At 35.1% G+C, this 19663-nt stretch overlaps 1 protein-coding gene across 50 annotated transcripts in view; it reads right to left on the bottom strand.

The window, feature by feature from the left end:
- The window catches only part of MADD (MAP kinase activating death domain), a 93999-nt gene that overhangs the window by 30843 nt on the left and 43493 nt on the right, over nt 1-19663 (bottom strand). For 8 of the 50 annotated variants that reach the window (XM_087921457.1, XM_087921456.1, XM_087921462.1 and 5 more), the window contains 10 exons: nt 17414-17564; nt 14666-14872; nt 12525-12578; nt 6687-6787; nt 6349-6432; nt 3968-4126; nt 3441-3549; nt 1903-1965; nt 1496-1616; nt 977-1082 (listed from right to left, as the gene is read on the bottom strand). In XM_087921457.1, the coding sequence (XP_087777583.1) occupies nt 977-1082; nt 1496-1616; nt 1903-1965; nt 3441-3549; nt 3968-4126; nt 6349-6432; nt 6687-6787; nt 12525-12578; nt 14666-14872; nt 17414-17564 (1155 nt within the window). The remainder of the gene's footprint in view (nt 1-976; nt 1083-1495; nt 1617-1902; nt 1966-3440; nt 3550-3967; nt 4127-6348; nt 6433-6686; nt 6788-12524; nt 12579-14665; nt 14873-17413; nt 17565-19663) is intronic. The other 42 variants (XM_087921458.1, XM_087921460.1, XM_087921470.1 and 39 more) reach the window with 12 other exon arrangements.

Below are 19663 nucleotides of genomic sequence, written 5' to 3'. Positions count from 1 at the left end.
CTAAAATGGTCTTCCTTTGGAACAGTATTTCTCAACCTCCAACGTTATTAAAATGTGTGGATTTCAACTCCCAGAATCCCAGAAATTCTGAGAGTTGGACTCCACACATCTTAAAGATGCTGCTGATGTCAAGAAACACTGCTTTGGAGGTTGGCTTATCAATATAATTACCTTCTTTCTGGAAAAAATTCAAAGCTGAGCTTTTGGGGGGGCTTTGGGGGTTTAACACCAGGCATTATATAGTTGGGCTTTTAATGTATCTTCTGATGTATTTTTGGTATTGTTGACCATTGTGGCAGGGTATAAATCTTATAAATAAATAAGCTTAGAAAAATCCCGAAAGAGCACAATGACAAACCATTTCCATATTGCTATTAAGAAAACTACATAAATATGCCCAAGAACACACCAGTTCAAGTTGAAGGTTTTAATAATTTTCAAGACTTTTAATGAAACAAAAACGCTTGACAGCTTGTTATACCAGCCGCTAATATTAGATTGTCCCTGAATATGTGTTCACACATCTGACATATACACTGTCCTCTCATCTGCCTGCCTTATTATCCTTCCAGCACAATTTTAAATAACTCAAAGAAATGAAATGTGCTCCATCCAGGCATTTCCAAAGGTGGTTCTGGGAGCAAAGACAAATAGATCAAATCATACAGATGAATAGGGCATCTTTTCGTTTTGCTGTAATTAATTAATATTTCTATAATCTATCACAATCCTGAAGCATTTTGAGCAGCATCTAAATATCTCTGGGAGAAATATTTCTCTCAGAGATTCTCCTCTCCCTCCCATTCCAGTTAGCCCAAAAGAAAGTGAAGCCTAAGCATATTGACACTTAGCAACTAGAATGAGAAAAGTTGATCCTTAACACCTTACTTCAAAGAGTGCAGTCTGTATCATGCAGAGACAATTATAGAATTACCCATCACAAGACCCAATCTAAAATGCAAAAACAAAAAAGCACCTTCATCATAATCATGTATGCAATCATATTGTGAAGCAAAGTAGCCAACAAACGGTCTTCATCATCTTCTAAACGTTTTCGGTCATGTTCTCCTAAAGAAAAATATCTACAGGAAAAAAAAAATATTAACTGAAGCCAACAGTGAACATTTAATCACCGATCACAAGATCCTATACACTGCCCTGCTATTTTTCTTTTTTGTTTTAAAGATTCGTCTCAAGGTTTCATACTTAAAATTTACTCAACATAAAAATATTTCCCTTAATAGCCTCTACATTTAAGATGAGCAAAGACAGAAAACAACTTATGAAGGAGAAAATTTTACACATAAGTAGCAATTGCCCCAAAGGTGCTTTTACAAGAGGCAACTGGACTTTCTGGTTATTCTTTGAAGAAAAGCTGAAGAAGATTTTTGGATGAGAAACAAAGCATCTTCAAACAAAAATCAGAAAGTACATTTAAGGTTTAGTTATAACTTACACATTGCAGAGAGAAATTGTGGAGAGATCTACACTTTACCTGTCAATCATCTCTTGAGGCCCCTGATCCATTCCCATCCCTTCTCTTTCTAACATCACAGCATCCAGAAAAGCATCTTCCCAGAACTGCATCTGATCCCACAGAGTTGAACGCTCTTTACCTAGACAGCATTGTTTTTGTTAACCATAGATTTCATATTTTTATAAGACAGAGTCATATAAACAATTTCCCCCCACAAATAATAAAATATGATTAAACCAGATATTTTCTTATTCTGTGCCACTAAATATGCTATTTCTGATTTTACTTCATAAGTTATTCCTAAAGCGCATATCATTCTACCAATATTCCTAAATGAAACTCTTCTAGAAGTCAGAAACAAGGAAAAGCCATACATTCAAGATCTTTTTAATGCACACAGAAAAGCAGAAAGAAGAAATGATTACTCATAGAGAAGGTTTCCATGGCAGCATCCTCTAACTGGTCCCAGACAGATCCTTTATCCCTCCCTTTACAATTCCAAGCAAGCAGCAACATGGCAGCAAGAGAGAACAAAAAAATGACAAATCTAAGCATTTAATAAGGGTCAATGAGACAGGTCAATCTGTTTTATTGCAAGAAATATTTCAAAATACAGTTAAAATAGGTAAGGAGTTAATACGAGCATATAATGATCAATGCTAGACTTCGTAATAATATTTCAAGATAGTACTTTTAAATATACATCTCAGAATTTAACAGTTTCTAAGTATCCTCAATCAAAATTGGTTTAAATCATAAATATAGTCATTATTGTTGTTATTGTTAATCCACTACAGGATGAAGGTTTCTTCATGAAATTTTATGGATAGTAAATATTGTAGAAGAAGAACTGTATTAGTCTATGATGGCAAAAAATCAGTTCATGAAAGTTTATGCCTTTTTAGACAGTAATCTATCATCCAAGTCAAACTTAGGTTGTTAAAAAGTGATCTTTTTGACTTTCCAATCAAGGGTAAGGAGTGATTAACAAGCTTTTAAAAGCAAATGAATAGCAAGAAATCCAAGGGCCACAAACATGACTGCTGATCATCCCTTCCAACTCTGTTAATTAGACACTTGGCAACTGGTTCATATTTATGTCAGTTGCAATGTCCCAGGGTCATGTGATCAGAGATGGCTTGAGGATTGATCTACTTCAGGAGGGGAGAGTTCTTTGCTTAGTGAATTGAACCTTCTCTAAACCTCGTTTTTTTTTCTTTTTTGTCTCCTCTTCTTTTGTGGGTGATCATCTTAAATTTGTGGTCTTCTTCTTTTCAGATAAATATAATAACCTATTTGCTCAGATCAGATAAACATGTACTGTAAGCTAATTACAATGTTGAAGTCACCCTGCATAGAGCATAGAATAAATGAACAATCCAGTATTTGAAAGAAAGTGATAATGCTTTGAGGAATACAATGAAGCTACAATTTATATGTAATACTGTATGTCAGAGAATTCAGACATTATAGACTAGGGTTGGTGAACCTTTTTGGCACCAAGTGCTGAAACAGGAGCGTGCGCATTTGTGCCAGAAACCTGAAAAGCAGCCACCTGGTGTGCATGTGTGCACCAGAAAGATGATCTTCCAGTTTCCAGTGCACGCATGCACACCAGCCAGCTGGTCATTGCATATACATGTGTGCCAGAAACCGGAAGACCAGGTGGCCAATGCGCATGTGTGCACCGGAAACCAGAAGAGCAGCCTCCCTATGCACGCATGCACACTGGGCAGCTGCTCTTCCAGTTTCCTGTACTTCCGCATGCATGAAGATCAGCTGGCCGCGGCGCCGGAACCAGAGGAACATTGGGTGACGGCTCTGCGTGCCACTTCCAGCATGCATGGCATAGGTTTGCCATCACTGTTATAGAGAATTCATGGTAGTTTCATATCATTGCTCAGTTTTATTTTGAAAAGATCTAAAGACTAGAGAATACATGAAACTAAAATTTTATTCTTACCAAGTAGACCCTCAAAGAGATAAACTCGTTGACTTGCATCTTCTGGAACTCTTCCAGGCCTGCTGCATTTATTATCTTTGATTGCTTTTTTCATACTTTGAGATTTACCCTTTTATAAAAGCAAAAATAGGACAGAAAATTCTTATTATGTAGCTAATTAACAAGATGGTTCTTAAAATGAATTAGTAATTCTACTGAGGAGATAAATAATTTAAAGTGCAAAGGACATAAGAAAAAGCATAACCACTTCTCAAATTCTGTTAGTTAAAATACATATTTAAACATGCTCATACTATGTAGAACACTTGTGCACTTATCATTTGTTGATTTGTGTTTGCGGTGAACTTTGAAGGGCATGGATGTATAGTAAATTGGAAATATACTGTATATACTGAGCAGATAAATTGGCAACCACATTTAGATTAGCAGCTCATCATTATGAATCATTAACAAAGTTTTCTTCCAGAAGGTAATAGCGGTAAACAACCCCAACACCAGAACACCTAAGAAATGAAGTCTATTCTTACAAATATAGCACTGGTAGCAGAATTTGTTTCAATTTCACTGTCTGAGACGGTGCCTCGTGATCCTGTTAAATTTCCACTAATCTCTCCACCAAGACCATCGCCAGCATTGCTGCTCAGGTCACTATCTGCTCCAAGCGTTTCACCAGAGCTGTTGCTCACCTGAAGAAGGAAACAAACAAACAGTCTATCTATTGATTGCTCAATATACTGCAAAGATAAGATGCATTTATAGCATCATTCAAAGGTAACAAAATCTCAACATTCTACTATATGAATTAAAAATAAAATGGGAAGATAGTGGGTGTTCTTGGAGATATGTTACCATGGGATCCATACTGGGAATATGGGTCCAATATGTATAAGGACAAATGGCTTTTGGTTTAAGTCCTAATGTTACTTATTCAAAAACTACAAAAAATCCAGAATCTTGGCCTTCATTTTACCATTAATATATTCACTGAATTTTTAACAATACATTAGATTTTGTCAAGCCCTACAATTGTAACGAACTCAGGAAACAAAACTATCTGGATTTCTGGAAAGATCTTTAGTATTAATAAGATAATGAAACAGAAAGTAGAATCTTGAAAGCCTATTGAAGCATTCTCTAGATAAACTTCTATCTAGCCTGATTGGTAGAGTTGTTCTATAATCCTGTTCTTATTTTCCTTTACATTTATTATTAAATTTATTTATTAAATTTATTTGGTGCCCATCTCACTATTGGAGTAACTCTTTCTCTGTGGCTAATTTATAGATAATTTAGAGGTTAATTTAATTTAATAAATCTTTAGAATAGAATAGAATAGAATAGAATAGAATAGAATAGAATAGAATAGAATAGAATAGAATACTTTATTGGTCAAGTGTGATTGGACACACAAGGAATTTGTCTTGGTGTAAATACTCTCCGTATACATAAAGAAAAGGTACATTTGTTAAGAATCAAGAATCATGACGTACAACACTTAATGAGAGTCATATCATTGAGTTTAATAATCTCTAATTTAGAGCTGCACATCCTCTGCAAACAAAATTATAAGGTCAGAATTGTCAAATTTCTACTGAGAAGTATGGTGAACTGATGCCCCTAAATAGAGGGACAATGTTACAGCTGAATGCCAGATCCTGATTGTCAGAATTTCTGTGCAAAAAGAAGAGATTGCACAATGTAACATGAACAGGTGGCTTTTTCTGTGGGAATAGCTGGCAGGAAAGAACATTTTTGATCAGTTAGGAGTCGCAGAATTCCATCAAGCTTATAACTGTTAATGTGGTCTAGGTGCACTTTTTAATTAAATAAATTTATTTTTTTTACTGCTGCTTAAAGATTAAGAAACATCAGAATGGCAAGTTTTATTGAATTCACTGGATAAATTTTCTTCAATCTTTTTTTTTTAATGACTAGCTACAAGTTTAAAGATATGTAAAAAACAAAACAAAACTGGAATAACATCGTAAAAGGATTATTAGTGTTGGTTTTAAAAAGTTTTAAACAGATTAAGAGCTAGAAATCTTAAAAGAATCCTTCCTGAGGAAAGATTAAAATAGATTGTTATTTTTGATAATATTTAATAGATTTTTGCTGATTAGACCGAATGTTTTAAATTAAATTAAATAAAGAATATTTGTAGCTCAGAGTTGAAATGAACCCCTAATGCTCTCTGAACTTGGTTGTTGATTTTTCTGTAGACATTTCATCATCCCAACTAAGTAACATCATCAATACTAGCTGTTTTAACGTGTTTATTTGAAGAGAAAAAATAAGGAAAATATGTTGAAAGCAGAAAAGAAGATATAAATATAAAAGGAATGATTCAAATCACTTTAGTAGATATGGTTTGTTACAGTAATGTTATTTCTGATAACATTTAATGGACTTTTGCTGATTAAGATAGAAATGACTATACTTGATTGAAGGAGTCTTTTTTCCCTTTTCTTTCTGCTTTTTATTCTATTTTAACGCATATTTTATATTATGCATTATGTATGCTTTGTATTGGTTTTATAATATAATCTTCAATATATTTATTTCAAAAAAGGTCAGAATTGTTGTAAAACAGGATATGAACAAATGTATACTATATTTCTCAATGCATTTAAGATCATAAATAATCAATCTAAACATAAAAGGAATATATGACAACTTATTGTAAAATTATAGGGATGAATCAGGCACTCGTGCCTTTTGAAAAGGACATGTCCTCAACTACAGTACAATCTCAAATAAAAATATAGAAAATTAAGGAGAAAGTGTAACCAAAAGCATATGCACAGCACCTGTAATTTATAGGATTAGAAAAAAAAATACACATAGACAAGAAAGTCTAGAAAATAACTGCTAAAATCAAACCCAGACATTTCATTTTGGCATGCCCTACCACTGTGCTAACTTCAGAATCTTGGCTGGTGCTTCGGATCATAACAGCAGGCCCCACACTTGCCACAGAGTCCAGATCACTCTTCTGAAATCATGAATTGACAGGAAGCAAAATAATACACATTAGATAATCCTGTTTCTGTTTGTAGGTTAAGTCAAGGTGGTCTTTGGGAGTTGGGGATAGTTGGGACAATTTTTCACCTGCCCGAATATTTACAAAATTAGAATGGTTGAAAAAGGCATATGCATATTTCACGAAACTATCATGCCCACAGATTCTTTTACAAGGTGACAAGTTTTTAGCAACGTGCCCATTCCAAAGTGAACAGCTACACTTACCTGAGAGCTGGAGGTTAAGCTTAGACCACTGTCAGCACTAATCTGGGATTTCTTCTCATCTGTCTCTCCCAAGTCGAAGAAGTGTTTTGTACTTTCTGACCCTAATCGAAGCAAAATAAACAATCCTATTAATATGACAAGGAAAAATAAAAGAATTACAGGGCAGAAAACTGGAGCTATCAATGGGTAGTCCAAAGGGGACCCATAGAATCTTCTTCTTCCCTATTTTTTCAATACCATGGATTAATAATGTAGCTCAGTTTTTCACAGCCAACTATTTTGTCCAAATGTCACTGCACCTGAGAAATAGAGAAATTGTCTTAAACAATTATTACTAGGAAAGGAAGAAAACAAAGCAGGCATCAAACATATTCAAATTAATACAAAGCATGCCAGACAGTTATCACATTACTCTGGAAAGCCATACCTTTACCTTTTGTATGCAAGACTGGTTCCATGCCTGTTGCTTTTTAGAAAGAAGTCTTTCTTACTGTTTGACAATTTTTACACTGTGCAATACATTGATTTTCATTCCAGTTGTCTCACTAGCAAGTGGCAAAACTAACCAACCCACCCAAAAAGCAATAATCAATAATTTGTGTGTCATAAAAATAAAACATGAACTTCAAAGGAAAAATTACAGAGCACTGAAAGAGTGAAATAAATGGCTCTCCAGAGTTTGTAATAACAAAAGTAAAAATGGTAAGAGTGTACGTATCAGCAATTGACATGACATGCACTGATTATCCCATTCTCTTTATAAATAATATAAAAGCCGAAGAGATGCATGCAGTTCATTTTTTTTAAAAAAAATAAAAACTCTTTTTCTGATGAAATGTTAGAAAATGGATGAAAGGAGAGAGAATTGGGAATGGTTTGGAAAACACTGTGCAATGGGAGTAAGGAGGCAGGAGAAAAATATATTACAGACTACACAGGTTCACCATTAAGATTTCAGAAGGGGGAAGAGACTGAGCACAATGCTTCTGCCATAGCCATATCTGCCAACTGTTCCATAACGGGGACACAAGACCAGCATTTGGAGGGTTTTTTTTTGTCTTTTAATTACAGGACAAATACATGAAATGTCATCTGGCAACACTAGGTGCACAGTCAAGAAATACCTTGCATACCACTAAATAGTGTGAGTTGGGAATTAAAAGTGTGAGTGGAGTTATACCAGATACCTATTAGCAGATAGTATCAAGAGAAGGGGAGAGGGAAAGAGAAAAATAGGGAACAAGAATGTGAAACACAAATAATAGCTAATGTGTTCTGGAATAGAAGGGCACTTAGTATAGACTTCCAGGATGATCTATTATTCAAAAACAGTAAACTAGTTAATCCAAACTGCAGGGGTATCAAACTCGCGTTGTCACAACGGCAAAGTGACGTATTGGGACTTTTTTCCCCTTCATTAAATCGGGTGTGGGCATAGCCAGCACATGATGCATCCGGCTTGCAGGCCAGGAGTTTGACACCCCTGTGCTATGTAATTGTACATGCTCCCAGGAGATTTCTTCAAAATGCTTTGGATTGAGTATATTTTAAAGCACTCAAAAAGTAATTGACAGAAGTTTGTAAATGTTGGCTTCTGTGATTCAAAATGTATTTCCAAGCATGGTTGCTAATAGATGTCTCTGGTTGCTTTACAGGAAATTAAGGAAAATGGAGGAGCAAAAAAACCACAGGACCTACTTCAGATAATTATACTCTTAACCGACATGTGTTTTGCAGTAAACTTTAAAAAATCATTTAATCATTCAAAAATAATCTTTTATATACAAAGATGGCTAAACATGAACATGAGGTAATTTATAGAATAGCTGATAAATTACTAATGGTAGAAAATGTAGATTTCTAATTATAATGAAATTATTTGACTAATAGGGTTCTTGCTGTCCTTAATACTCCTAGAAATGAAAGGCTATGAGCAGAGAATTGATTTATAAATTATCTAAAATATATACTACCACTTGTGTTTCAATCAATTGTATGAACACTTGTGCATTGTGCACACATAACAATAAAATCAAAACATCTGTAAGCACTTGGTTAACCAAAGGTAAACACCAATTGCGAGAACAAGTTTTAATCAAAGTAAATTGAATTCTATTTGATTAGGATGACCATGTTTGAAATATTTATTCGCAGAAGGCAAATAGATTAACTTTAGAGAACAGAAGGAGACTTATATACTACAAAAATCAAGCGAGCAATCTTAGATGCATCTATCTTGGAGTAAACCTTACTAAGCTCTGTAATTACCCCTGAATATCCATCCAGAGAATACTGTATTATAGTATGATGTGAAAGCAGTATACAATATTTAAAGTACATAGTTAATTTCTCTGCACACCAATGGCCCCCTGAAAATTTAATTTTTAGAGCCATTTCAATAAAACACAATTTTTGGCCTGTTTATTAGAGTAAGGGGGGGAAAAGCTCAACTGTCTTCATATTTCTTAATTTTCTTTTTAATATATGATATACAGTATATGATCCAGCTTCCTTACAGTCAAATGGATATTGTGATTAAATGCTACTATTCAAACATAAATTTACAGGCTCTGCATTTGTAGTATTTAGTAGTGATATTTTATTATTATTAATCAGGAGTTCCTAACATGGAGCCTATGAGCACTGATCAATTTGTGAATACTTGTCTTGCTAATGGTCAATGAATACTCACCTTCCTAGAAATATAGGCTTCTTGGTTCCCCTTATTTTTCAATATTATTTCTCTCTAATATTTTCAATATTATCTCTAAATTTGTATTACAATGCATGGAAAGCTAATGCATTATAAAACATAATGCTCGAATTACCTTTATTTACAAAAATGTCTTTTTAGTACCACTGTAGGCCCTACAGTAACACTTAGAAAATAAAAATGATTCATTGATCTAGTACCAGGCTTTAATTCAAAGGATGCTTTTTGGCTCCCCAAAACATAAACAAATAGATGATGTATAAGGGAATATCCAGGGAGCATCCAGAGGGGAAAGAATATCTAGTAGGGAGCATTGTCGTCAGTTTACCTTTTTGAAAAAAGGTTATTTTATCCTCAAGTTTCATTACTGAAATAGCCATTTGTGTGTTCTAAGCACAAAACAAAATATGCATATATCTGAAAGTTTTCTTTCTGACTTAGAACAAAACATGGCTGTTTTGCACTTAAAGTTCATGTGATGTATGTATGCTATGCTATTGTAATTTTCAACTAGGTAATGAAAAAGGATGTTTATGTATTCCTGTATTTCATAAATAATGTCAATGGTTTTCAGGATGTATGCAAGCAAAGTTGATTTGATTCACTTGTTACATATGTGCCTTTGTGAAAGTCAGTGGCCCCCAAGCTTTTGGGCACCAGGGACCAGTTCTTTAGAGAGATGTTTTTTCATGGACTGGAGGGGGCATGGTTTAGCATACTGCCTGCATCCTGCAGATGGGATTCCATTTGTTTGTGTGGAGTGGTTTCTAGCATGCCGTGAACCGGTGCCGGTCCACGGACCAGAGGTTGGGGAACCTGGTGTAAGTTATGCCCTTGCTGTTGAGCTTTAAAGTGCATTTAAACATTTTACATCTGGGACCCATTGGTAAGCAAAGTCTGCTGTTTTTGTTATAAGCTCTGCTAAAATTCTGTTGACTCAACAGAATTGGAAAGGATGATATTTAAAAGCACCACTGTAGCAGTTTTTACTGCCCACACAAGTTTGAAAAGAGAGCCAGTCCATCCAACATCAAGTCCCTAAGCCATTTATAACTACGGAGGTTAATTACAAATTGTGCCCAGTGAGCAACTGGCATCCAGGGTAGGAACTTTCAGCATAATCCTTACATAACCCAGCCATTGCACCGTTTACCAACCTAGTTGCCAGATTTTACCTCAAAGACCACTCCTAACCTCCATTTACAGTGCATTATAATAATCAAGGTGATATGTAATCCAAGCATGGATAACTGATGTCAAATCTGACACAGATTATCAATCACTACTGGTGTATATCCTGCTAGCCACAGCTACCATCTGTGAATCGAGTAACAGCGAGGATCATGTTGTTGTTTTAAATGTATTCAAATTCACTCCTAAAGTTTCCTAGGTACTAACAGTCCCTCTGTCTTCTCTGTATTTAATGTCAACTTGTTATTTTTGCTCCAGTTATTATGAAGTTAGAGAACATTCAGTGATACTGTTTGCTTTTTTGAAGTTGAATGGGAAGGAATAGCAGAAATGCTGTTGCCATCCCACTCTAAAGTTCCAGATGGTTTCATCTAGCTATAAACAGCAGGTGACAAGATGAAACGCTGTTTGCAGACACTGTTGGTTAATTGTACAGATGTCAAACTATAGTTCTCAGTGCTACATTTTAGCTACAGGTCCAAAAGAATAAGAACCACTGCAAACTGGTCTCATAAGTCCCAGTCCTGCAAGACAATCCATTAAGTTATAAAACCTGGTGGAATAAAAAGCTGCCAAGTGGTCCAGGAGATTTAGTGGGACTGCAGTTGACTCTCCCAGGTAGATCACGTGTCACTATCACAAAACAAGTGATAGTCTATGGTAATATACATTTATAATAGTTTGCATTGGGCTCATATAACTCAAACAACCCATGGCCAGTGGACTAGATGTGTTCTTTTTTGAAATTTTGGTTAAGTTCCAGAGCCTATTTGTTTGCCATTGAAATTCAGCAGCAAACAAACTGCAAACCACTTTAAATCAATTTAAAATGCTAGTTTTCATTTCAAAAAAAGCATACAGTATGTGTAGTGCAGCAAAACTGTATATGAGAGTACTTTCATGTCTTTTTCTGCAAGTATTTTGGTGGATCACTAATTTATTACATATTATCAGATATCTTCTTGATGCTAACTGAAACTACTTTTTAAGTATAGCTTTTGGTACACAAACAAAAATCGAATGCAATTTTTATCCCTAAAGGACTAAATTTTCTGTAACTAATTAAACAGTGAAATTATTTTCAAGATCTAACCAAAACTTAATTTAATTAGTGAAATAGCATGGGCAAACTTCATTATATAACAGATGCATGCAGCAAAACATCAATATTCTCTTTTACACAATGTTGGCAGGAAAGGGCACTCCATAGAAGAAGAAAACAGTATTTAATATTTTCCTAACAACATATTTCTTCTTTAATTTCCCTCCCATTTTCTATAGAGAAAAATGCCATACTTTTGTTCCTAATTAGTACTTACTTAAAATCAGTAGTGTGTATATGAACATTTATGTATTTTATATTTGTGCATGCTTATGAATATATCTAACTCAAATCTAGAGATCATATCAGAAGATTTCAGTTGGGATTGGCTGTTTCCTAAACATGGCAATAAAGAACTAGAGTTTAAAAAAAACAATATATAAGTCTTGTCTTCCATTAAAAGTTAATCTCCCACAGTTATTTTAACCTCAAGTAATTGATGGTTAACCTATGGATAGATTATGGATTGGACCTTACAAACTCCTTTTGCTGAAGAAATAGGACAACAATCTCTCCACACATTATTTCAATGAAAATGTTGCAGCAGCTATAGCATGCCTTCATAACAGAGAAACTCATCAGAATCTTCTAAAAATAAATTCAGTGGTAAGGAAGGATTTGAAACTCAGCCAGAACAAGTATTTTTCCTCTCTCCTCATACAGGAAAGGGCTCTTTGAGGTAACTCAACACTATGTTTCTTTATTAAATGACCTCCTTGGTCCGTCCTATGGCTCATGTGACATGGGTGATCAATCAAAAGCTTAAGGAGTTGGCAGTTATGGGGAGGCTATGGGGAATATTATGTTTCTGTCCTTTTATCATTTTCCTTACTCAGTTTTTCCAAAGCTTTTTGTTTTGTCACTTCCTGGTGCTTGTTCCACAATTCTACTCAAGATGCAATGCAAGCAGGAGAGAAAGACAGAAGAAGTATCAGATGCTGATCAGAGGTGGAAATGGGGAAAAAAAAGACAAAAGTAAGCCACCCAACCCTGCACTGCCAAAACAGAGATTAATGAAAACTGGCGTGTGAAGAAATAATTCTTCTTCCGCTAGATCAGGAGCAGAGCCCTCCATTACCTTAATAAAGAAATATTTTTAAAAAGAATGACATGCATTTTGGTGGCTGAGAAAAATAAAATAACTGTGAGACTCACCCACCTGATGTCATCTGACTTCACAGAAATTACATATTATAAAAAGATTTTGGCAAGCTCTTTATGCTTAATATTCAAATTACTTCTGTCTCCAAAATAATACCTCTAGCCAACACACTTTTTTTCATACATGTTTAGTCTGTTCCAATACTTCCCACCCTCCAATTTAACCAATTCACAGTACTCTCTCAGCAGTATTAAAAAAGGATATTCTGAGAGAGATCTATATAAAAAGAGCAATATTTGTTTAGAGTACAAGCATTTTGGAATTAGGTAAAAATGCAATCCATATAGCAAACAAAGAAACCATTTTAGGTTTGCATTTCTGCATTGAAAAAAAATGTCAGGCACTTCTAGGTACTGGCTTCGTGGCGTAATATCAAATCAACTTGCTAGAAAATTAAGCTCAACATTTAACTTGAAAGCATAATTTATGGAAAGAAGTAGAAGCTAGGAAACGTACTGTATAGAGGAAGCTGCAAACCTATCTCTTACCAAAAAGATAAAAAATAAAAAGATTTGAACTAGTGGGTTGAATTATTTCTTACTATTCTGCAATTTTAAAAAAAAGAGAACATGGGAAAACAAATAGAAGAAGTTGATTTAGAAGTTATTGAAGGTTAAAGAGAGTGGGATTTCTGTGATGAAACAATGATAGAACAATCTACAACTTATCAAATCCATTTCCCCAGTAGTATATCTGGTAGATGAACAACTAAATATGGCAATAGTTTTTACTATAATGTAATAATTACTATAACAGCAACTTTTATTAAGTTATTTATTCATATTACATTGAAAATGAACCCCCATCTTCACTGATTTGTCTAGTATTAGACAAACATAGAAGAGCTGTTCATATTTCCTTACTTACTGTCACTGATAGTTTTATCTGCAAATTGGTATAGGATTCAGTAGTTATTAACTCAAATTAGAGCAGATGAATAGAGGAAAAAAGTTACATAACAAAGTTGCAAAAAATATTTAATCTTTCTGTAGTGACTTGAGATTGAAAAATTTGTTTCCTCTATACATAGATGGTTATTTCTGCTACAACCCTTCTAAATCTGATTTTTTTAAAAAAAAAAATCCTGAATGGCAAAAATTTAAACCTAACAATTCAGAACGAATGAAGAAACAATCATTCAGAAAACTGGCTAGGTGTTTTTCAGCCTGGATAGTGCAGTAATTCCAAACCTAATGCAATTATATTTCTCAGAGTTCTATGTTACTGTATGTATTTTGGCATAATAATTTGTTTCTTATAATATCTAAGAGGATAAAGCATTAAATGTAATTTTCTTGAAAAAAAGGAAAATAATGAGATAGGAATACACGAGTCCAAATGTACATAACTTTAATCTATTTATATCATATATACATAGCACTGAGTCCCAAGAGCTCAGTGGGACTTATAAATAAAAATGGATCGATCGGACTGTAAAATAATTATCTGCATTTATCTATAAATCAGCCAATCCTTTGCGTATGCACTTCCAAGAAACATCCCATTAAAGAACAGCCAGCCAATTTGCTTATAGTAACTCAACCAGATATAATTAAAGTCTGTGATGTCAGTATCATATAATAGTCTTATTTAAAAAAAGAAAGAAAGAAATTAACTCATCCAAAATGTTGAGTTGATTCTTGTTCAAAATGGGAGAAGAAAATATATGACTAGTCTTTGCAAACTGAGTGAGAGTGAAGCGCATCACTAGAGCAATGGAGGGAATCATGTTTTAATGGGAAAGATGCAAGTAGATTCTAATGCCAATGCACAATCACTTTCCTGCATTCCACGCATATTTAAATACACACCAATAGAAGCTACAAAATTTTCCTCCTTTAAACTCCTTGTGTCAAACTCCCTTGGCCCTTTCCCTGAGGGGCCTGCTGCCCTTGGCATGAGCTGATGTACTTGTAGTTGCACCTTGGGTTTCGGTTCCACCCTCCTGGCTAAAATAGGATCTTTGCTAACCGGAGTGATTGCTCCATCTGTTGGGCTTCGCTTTCTTTTTTCAGGCTCTTTAAAAGAAAGGAACACAGAGAGATAAGCAGCCAAAAAAAAAAAAAAACCCAAGTAAATATGCCGACAACCATTGAAAGAAGGAATAAGAAGGAATGAGAGAAAGGCTTGATTAGTGTTAATGGTGTTAATTCTTTATAATCATGAAAAATACCCTCAAAGCTAGAAATCATCAGCAGTTAAAGAGAAATTTACAAAATATAGATACATAATCTAATATACTGAAACTTGGTTATTTTAAAGATGGTCCCCTCTAAGATGAATTTAGCTGGCTATCAAATTGTGACTTCATGTTTTTTTTCCAGTTAAAGAAAAGTTCTCGTCTAACAAGTATCCTTATGATGACCTTGCAATGAAAAACTCTTGCTAAACTTCTGTAGTATCAAGTCAAGAAAATGTTATTTGCCGATGCTATTCAGCAAGTCGCGGGAGGGGGTACACAAGAGGTGCTGCATTGGTTAGGAAGCCACATGAGAGGTCAGTGCTGGCCAGGTAAGGAGAGGTGGCACAAGTCATAGGAGGCTGGCAGGGAAGATATGCAGAGGTTTCTTCCTGTTTCTCCCTCCCTCCCTTCCCTTTCCAGCGGGAAGGTAAGTAGCTGCTGCCTAATAAGAGCAAGGGATTGTAAGACTGTCTGGGAAATTGTCACAAATTATTGAACCTGAAGATTACATGACCAGAGTAGCAGCACAATAGCACTGAAGCAGCCACAAATTTCCCAAATTTTACTCCCTCAGGTGTCATGGACCCTGGATTTTGGACATGTTCTAAAAGTTAGCCTATTTGGGGTATCTAGGCCCAAAAATTGTTGCCTTATGATGCACCATTTCATCCAGTTAGTAATGACAATGAGACTTTTGGGAGCACATAGATTCTATATTGGAACTTACATGTTGTGTTAGAATTAGATTAGACATCTTAAAATCATTGTTGGCTTGTATGCAGAAGAATACATATGTATTCTATATGTCAATTGTTATGAAACTCTATTTAAAGCAATGCCCTGTTATAGGATTCTTCCTTACCAATCAGGCCACTACTGATGGAAGTCTTGTTTCATATAATAAAAGAGATGTATATGTGTCAGTGTCAACCACTTGCAGAAGTAAGTGACATTTAAATATGGGATGTCTGTTAATGAAAAGGTAAACAAGAAATATGAATATAGGTTTGTTTAATTCAATCATTTCTGTGCATTTCCAGCTTCTCAAATAGGTATGGAGTAGACCTGTACAAACCACCTGAAAACTGAGCAACTTTTTGCAGGTTGCTCTAATGTAGTGGCCCCCAACCTTTTGGGTACCAGGGACTGGTTCTATAGGGAGAAGTTTTTCTGTGGACCGGAGGAGATGTGGTTTTGCATGCTGTCTGCATCTCATCAATGGGGCTTCACTTGTTTGCATCACAGAGTTTTTGGCCTACCGGGCCCAGTAAAATAATAATAGACCAGAAGTTGGGGACCCCTGCTCTAATGCTTTTACTGTTTAATCAAACAATATCTTTTGCAAAGCACCCTTCCAAATGCATGCACAAAACTCTAATCCACAGTCTTCTAGGAACACCCATCTTGAATAAATCACTAATGTCTATAATTTCAGACCAGCTCTTCAACTCTCTTCAGACCAGCCACCATTTATGCACTGTGTATGCATAAATAAATAACCAAATGGTTATTCATTGTTTTAACCAGACAATGACTGATTGAAGACAATGAATAAAGACTTAATTAGGAAGTCAAATATGTTTCATTCCTATATTTTACATTAGAATTGATTCAATGTAATCAATGCAATTGACTGAAAACTTCTGGTTTTCCTATCACCTCCCATCTCCCTGAACGTAGCCAGATTACAGAGAAGAAACAACATAAAAGCTCCACCTGTTTTGTGATCCTTTTTCCCTTGACCAATTCATGCAATAAACCAGGTTGAAGGAAGTATATTGCATTCATAACAGTTTAATCATTCCCGACTCTGCTTCATAAGCAATGCAACTGAAACATACTTTTTTTTCACTTATTTTAGTGGTAATGATCAGCTTAATGCTGATTTGCTAATAAAATGACTTAGTGGAATGTGCATTTTGAACAAAATGAATCAAAAAGTCAATGCTTCCCAACTCAATCTGAGGTAATTTATCTAGATTTGAGAATCATTAACTTAGATTTACTACAGCTACACTTCACCTTTAACATCATACCTCTTGACTGAATACCAGAAGTATGAATGAGGATAAACACCAACTTAGGGATCTAATACTATTTTTTGCAGAGGCCTCACTTTACTTCTTGAGGGAAGGACAATGTCTGTTTTTTCCTGCCTGTTTCTCTCAATCGTTCACACAAATATTTTTTTAAACCAACAAAACAAAGATATTTTATAACTGATACATTCTAACAATGGTTACAATTACTTTATAGCCTCTACTTGAAGATAAACTCCATACAATTATTGACTGTGGCAGGCTAGATTTAGTTCTGCCACGTAAGGCTTTTCACAGTATTTATAGTATTTATACACCCATTTTTAGTATTGTCTTACCTTTGTTATAGTAATGAGTATAGGCTATTTCTAGTAAGCCAAACACACTTGCCATGCCTCCAAGTCCAGCATTTGCATATGACTGCTCAAGGCTTGATACTGTACATTTTAGTAAATCCAGCATTCCTTTATAAACCTTTCGGTTAATCTCCTAAAACAAAAAGGTTCATCTGTAAGAATGCTTTTTTAAATCAGAAGCTAATTCCACAGACCTTCCAAGATATTATTCCAAAAACCACAATCCCCTTGCATTTTAGTTTCTATTTTTTATCATTTAATAATGCTGTATGTAATTTAAAACAAAGGAAGGTATAATATATTATTAGTCTATCCAGCTAAGTATTTTCTAAATTTCTTAATAGCATCTCTGGAGGACACAATATACTCTTAAACTGGGTATTGTATTATAGTGTTTCTATTATTATCTCTTTTATTCATTAAACATGAAACTCAATCAACTGAACATTTAAAAATGTATCACAAATATCATTGACTGGTGCTGATGGTTAATATGGGTTGCTGCAGTATCCTAGGTATCAACCAAGTATTTTCTTAAAATGTACTATGTTCCGAGTAGCGCAGTTTTTTGCAGTTCCACTATTATTGTTGTTGTTATCACATGGCATTTAGCAATTGCAGAGTAGTGGTTTGGCTGCCAAGATACCAGCTCTGTTGTAGGCAACTCTTGTGTGTTTCCCATGGTGTGCCATAAGAGGGCAAGCTTCACATCAGAAAGAAAGACAAGGGGCTCTTCCTGCAGCAGCAACCAAGGCCCCCTCCTTCCAGATGCTGCAACTGGGAAGGATCAGAGGACAGGAATCTGACTGCCTGCATGGAGTACCAGCTCATCTTCCCAGTGAAGTGGGACCTATTTTATCTACTTGCATAGAACATGCTTTCATATTTTTAGGTGGACTGAGATGAGTTATGGGATTCACCCTGACATGCAGTACTAGAACTCAAACCACTGGAGCAGAAACCACCTCCAGCATCATTAAGCCACTAAGCACTACCTCTGGTGTTTCCATTCCTTTCTCTTAAAAATGGATCCCTGAAAATGGCATTGAAGTTTATACATATATTCTCACATCTATACATATATATGTATGTGGGCCCTTGGGCATTGGATTAGACACAATTTACTATACCGAGACATAATTAAGATAGAGATATTACTGCTGTATCTGAGAATCCTAGAGATCCATATTCATTTTTGATTGAATTATGTTTTCTGTAAAGCAACTGATTCTTAGTCTGAATACTCAAGGATCCAGCAGGCCTCTGGAAATTTAGTAGATCTCTATGTTATGTTCACATTCAGCTTAAGAATTCGGACTCTTCTCAATCATCTGTATCCTAGTCATGTCATATGCTTTATGTGGGACTGTCCCTAAACCTACTGAAAAAGATCTGCTACCATAAAGCTGGAGCAAGCCACTGGGCTATTTCCTCTAACTATATGATCCACTCAGACTTTAACAGCTGGTGAAAAGGATCTGTTATGAGAAGGAGGTTTTATGGTGCTAGGGATCTGTTATATTTCATAATATTTTATAATCCTCTTAGTGACTGGAAATCTACAAAAGTTGGCAACAGAGAAACTATGTAAATAAACAAATAATTTCTGAATGCAAATTAAGGTGCTTCAAACTAAATAATTGGTTAATACTTTTTAATCCCTACTTCTAGTATTGGCTTCTTAAACCCTTGGTGATATCACTGGGCATTCTTCTGCCCATATGAATGTATCTGTGAAATGAGCTCATTTATAGACAAGTCTGCCTCCATTTTCTACAGTCCGTTGGAAAAAGTACTTCTCAGTTAAGCTGACCATACAGGCAGTCCTTGACTTACAACAGTTCATTTAGTGACCATTTCAACTTACAATGGCACAGAAAAAGTGACTTATGACCATTTCCCACACTTATGACCCTGGCAGCATTCCCATGGTCACATGATTAACATTTGGATGCTTGACAATTGACTCAAATTTATGACAGTTGCAGTGACCTGGGTACACATGATCCCATTTTGCGACCTTCTCACAAGTAAAGTCAATGGGAAAGCTGGATTCACTTAACAGCCATGCTACTAATTTAAACACTGCAGTGGTTCACTTAAAATGTGTCAAGAAAAGTCATAAAATGGGGCAAAACTCATTTAACAGATTTCTCACTTAAGAACATAAATTTTGGGCTCAATTGTGGTCATAAGTTGAGGACTACCTATATTGAGGTTCAGCTCTTAGGG

This window comes from Pseudonaja textilis, chromosome 1, assembly GCF_049901715.1.
Source record: "Pseudonaja textilis isolate UNSWEBS1 chromosome 1, rPseTex1.2, whole genome shotgun sequence".
Classification (NCBI taxonomy): domain Eukaryota; kingdom Metazoa; phylum Chordata; class Lepidosauria; order Squamata; family Elapidae; genus Pseudonaja; species Pseudonaja textilis.
Note: the sequence above shows the minus strand (reverse complement) of the source record. Positions and strands in the feature narration are given on the sequence as shown.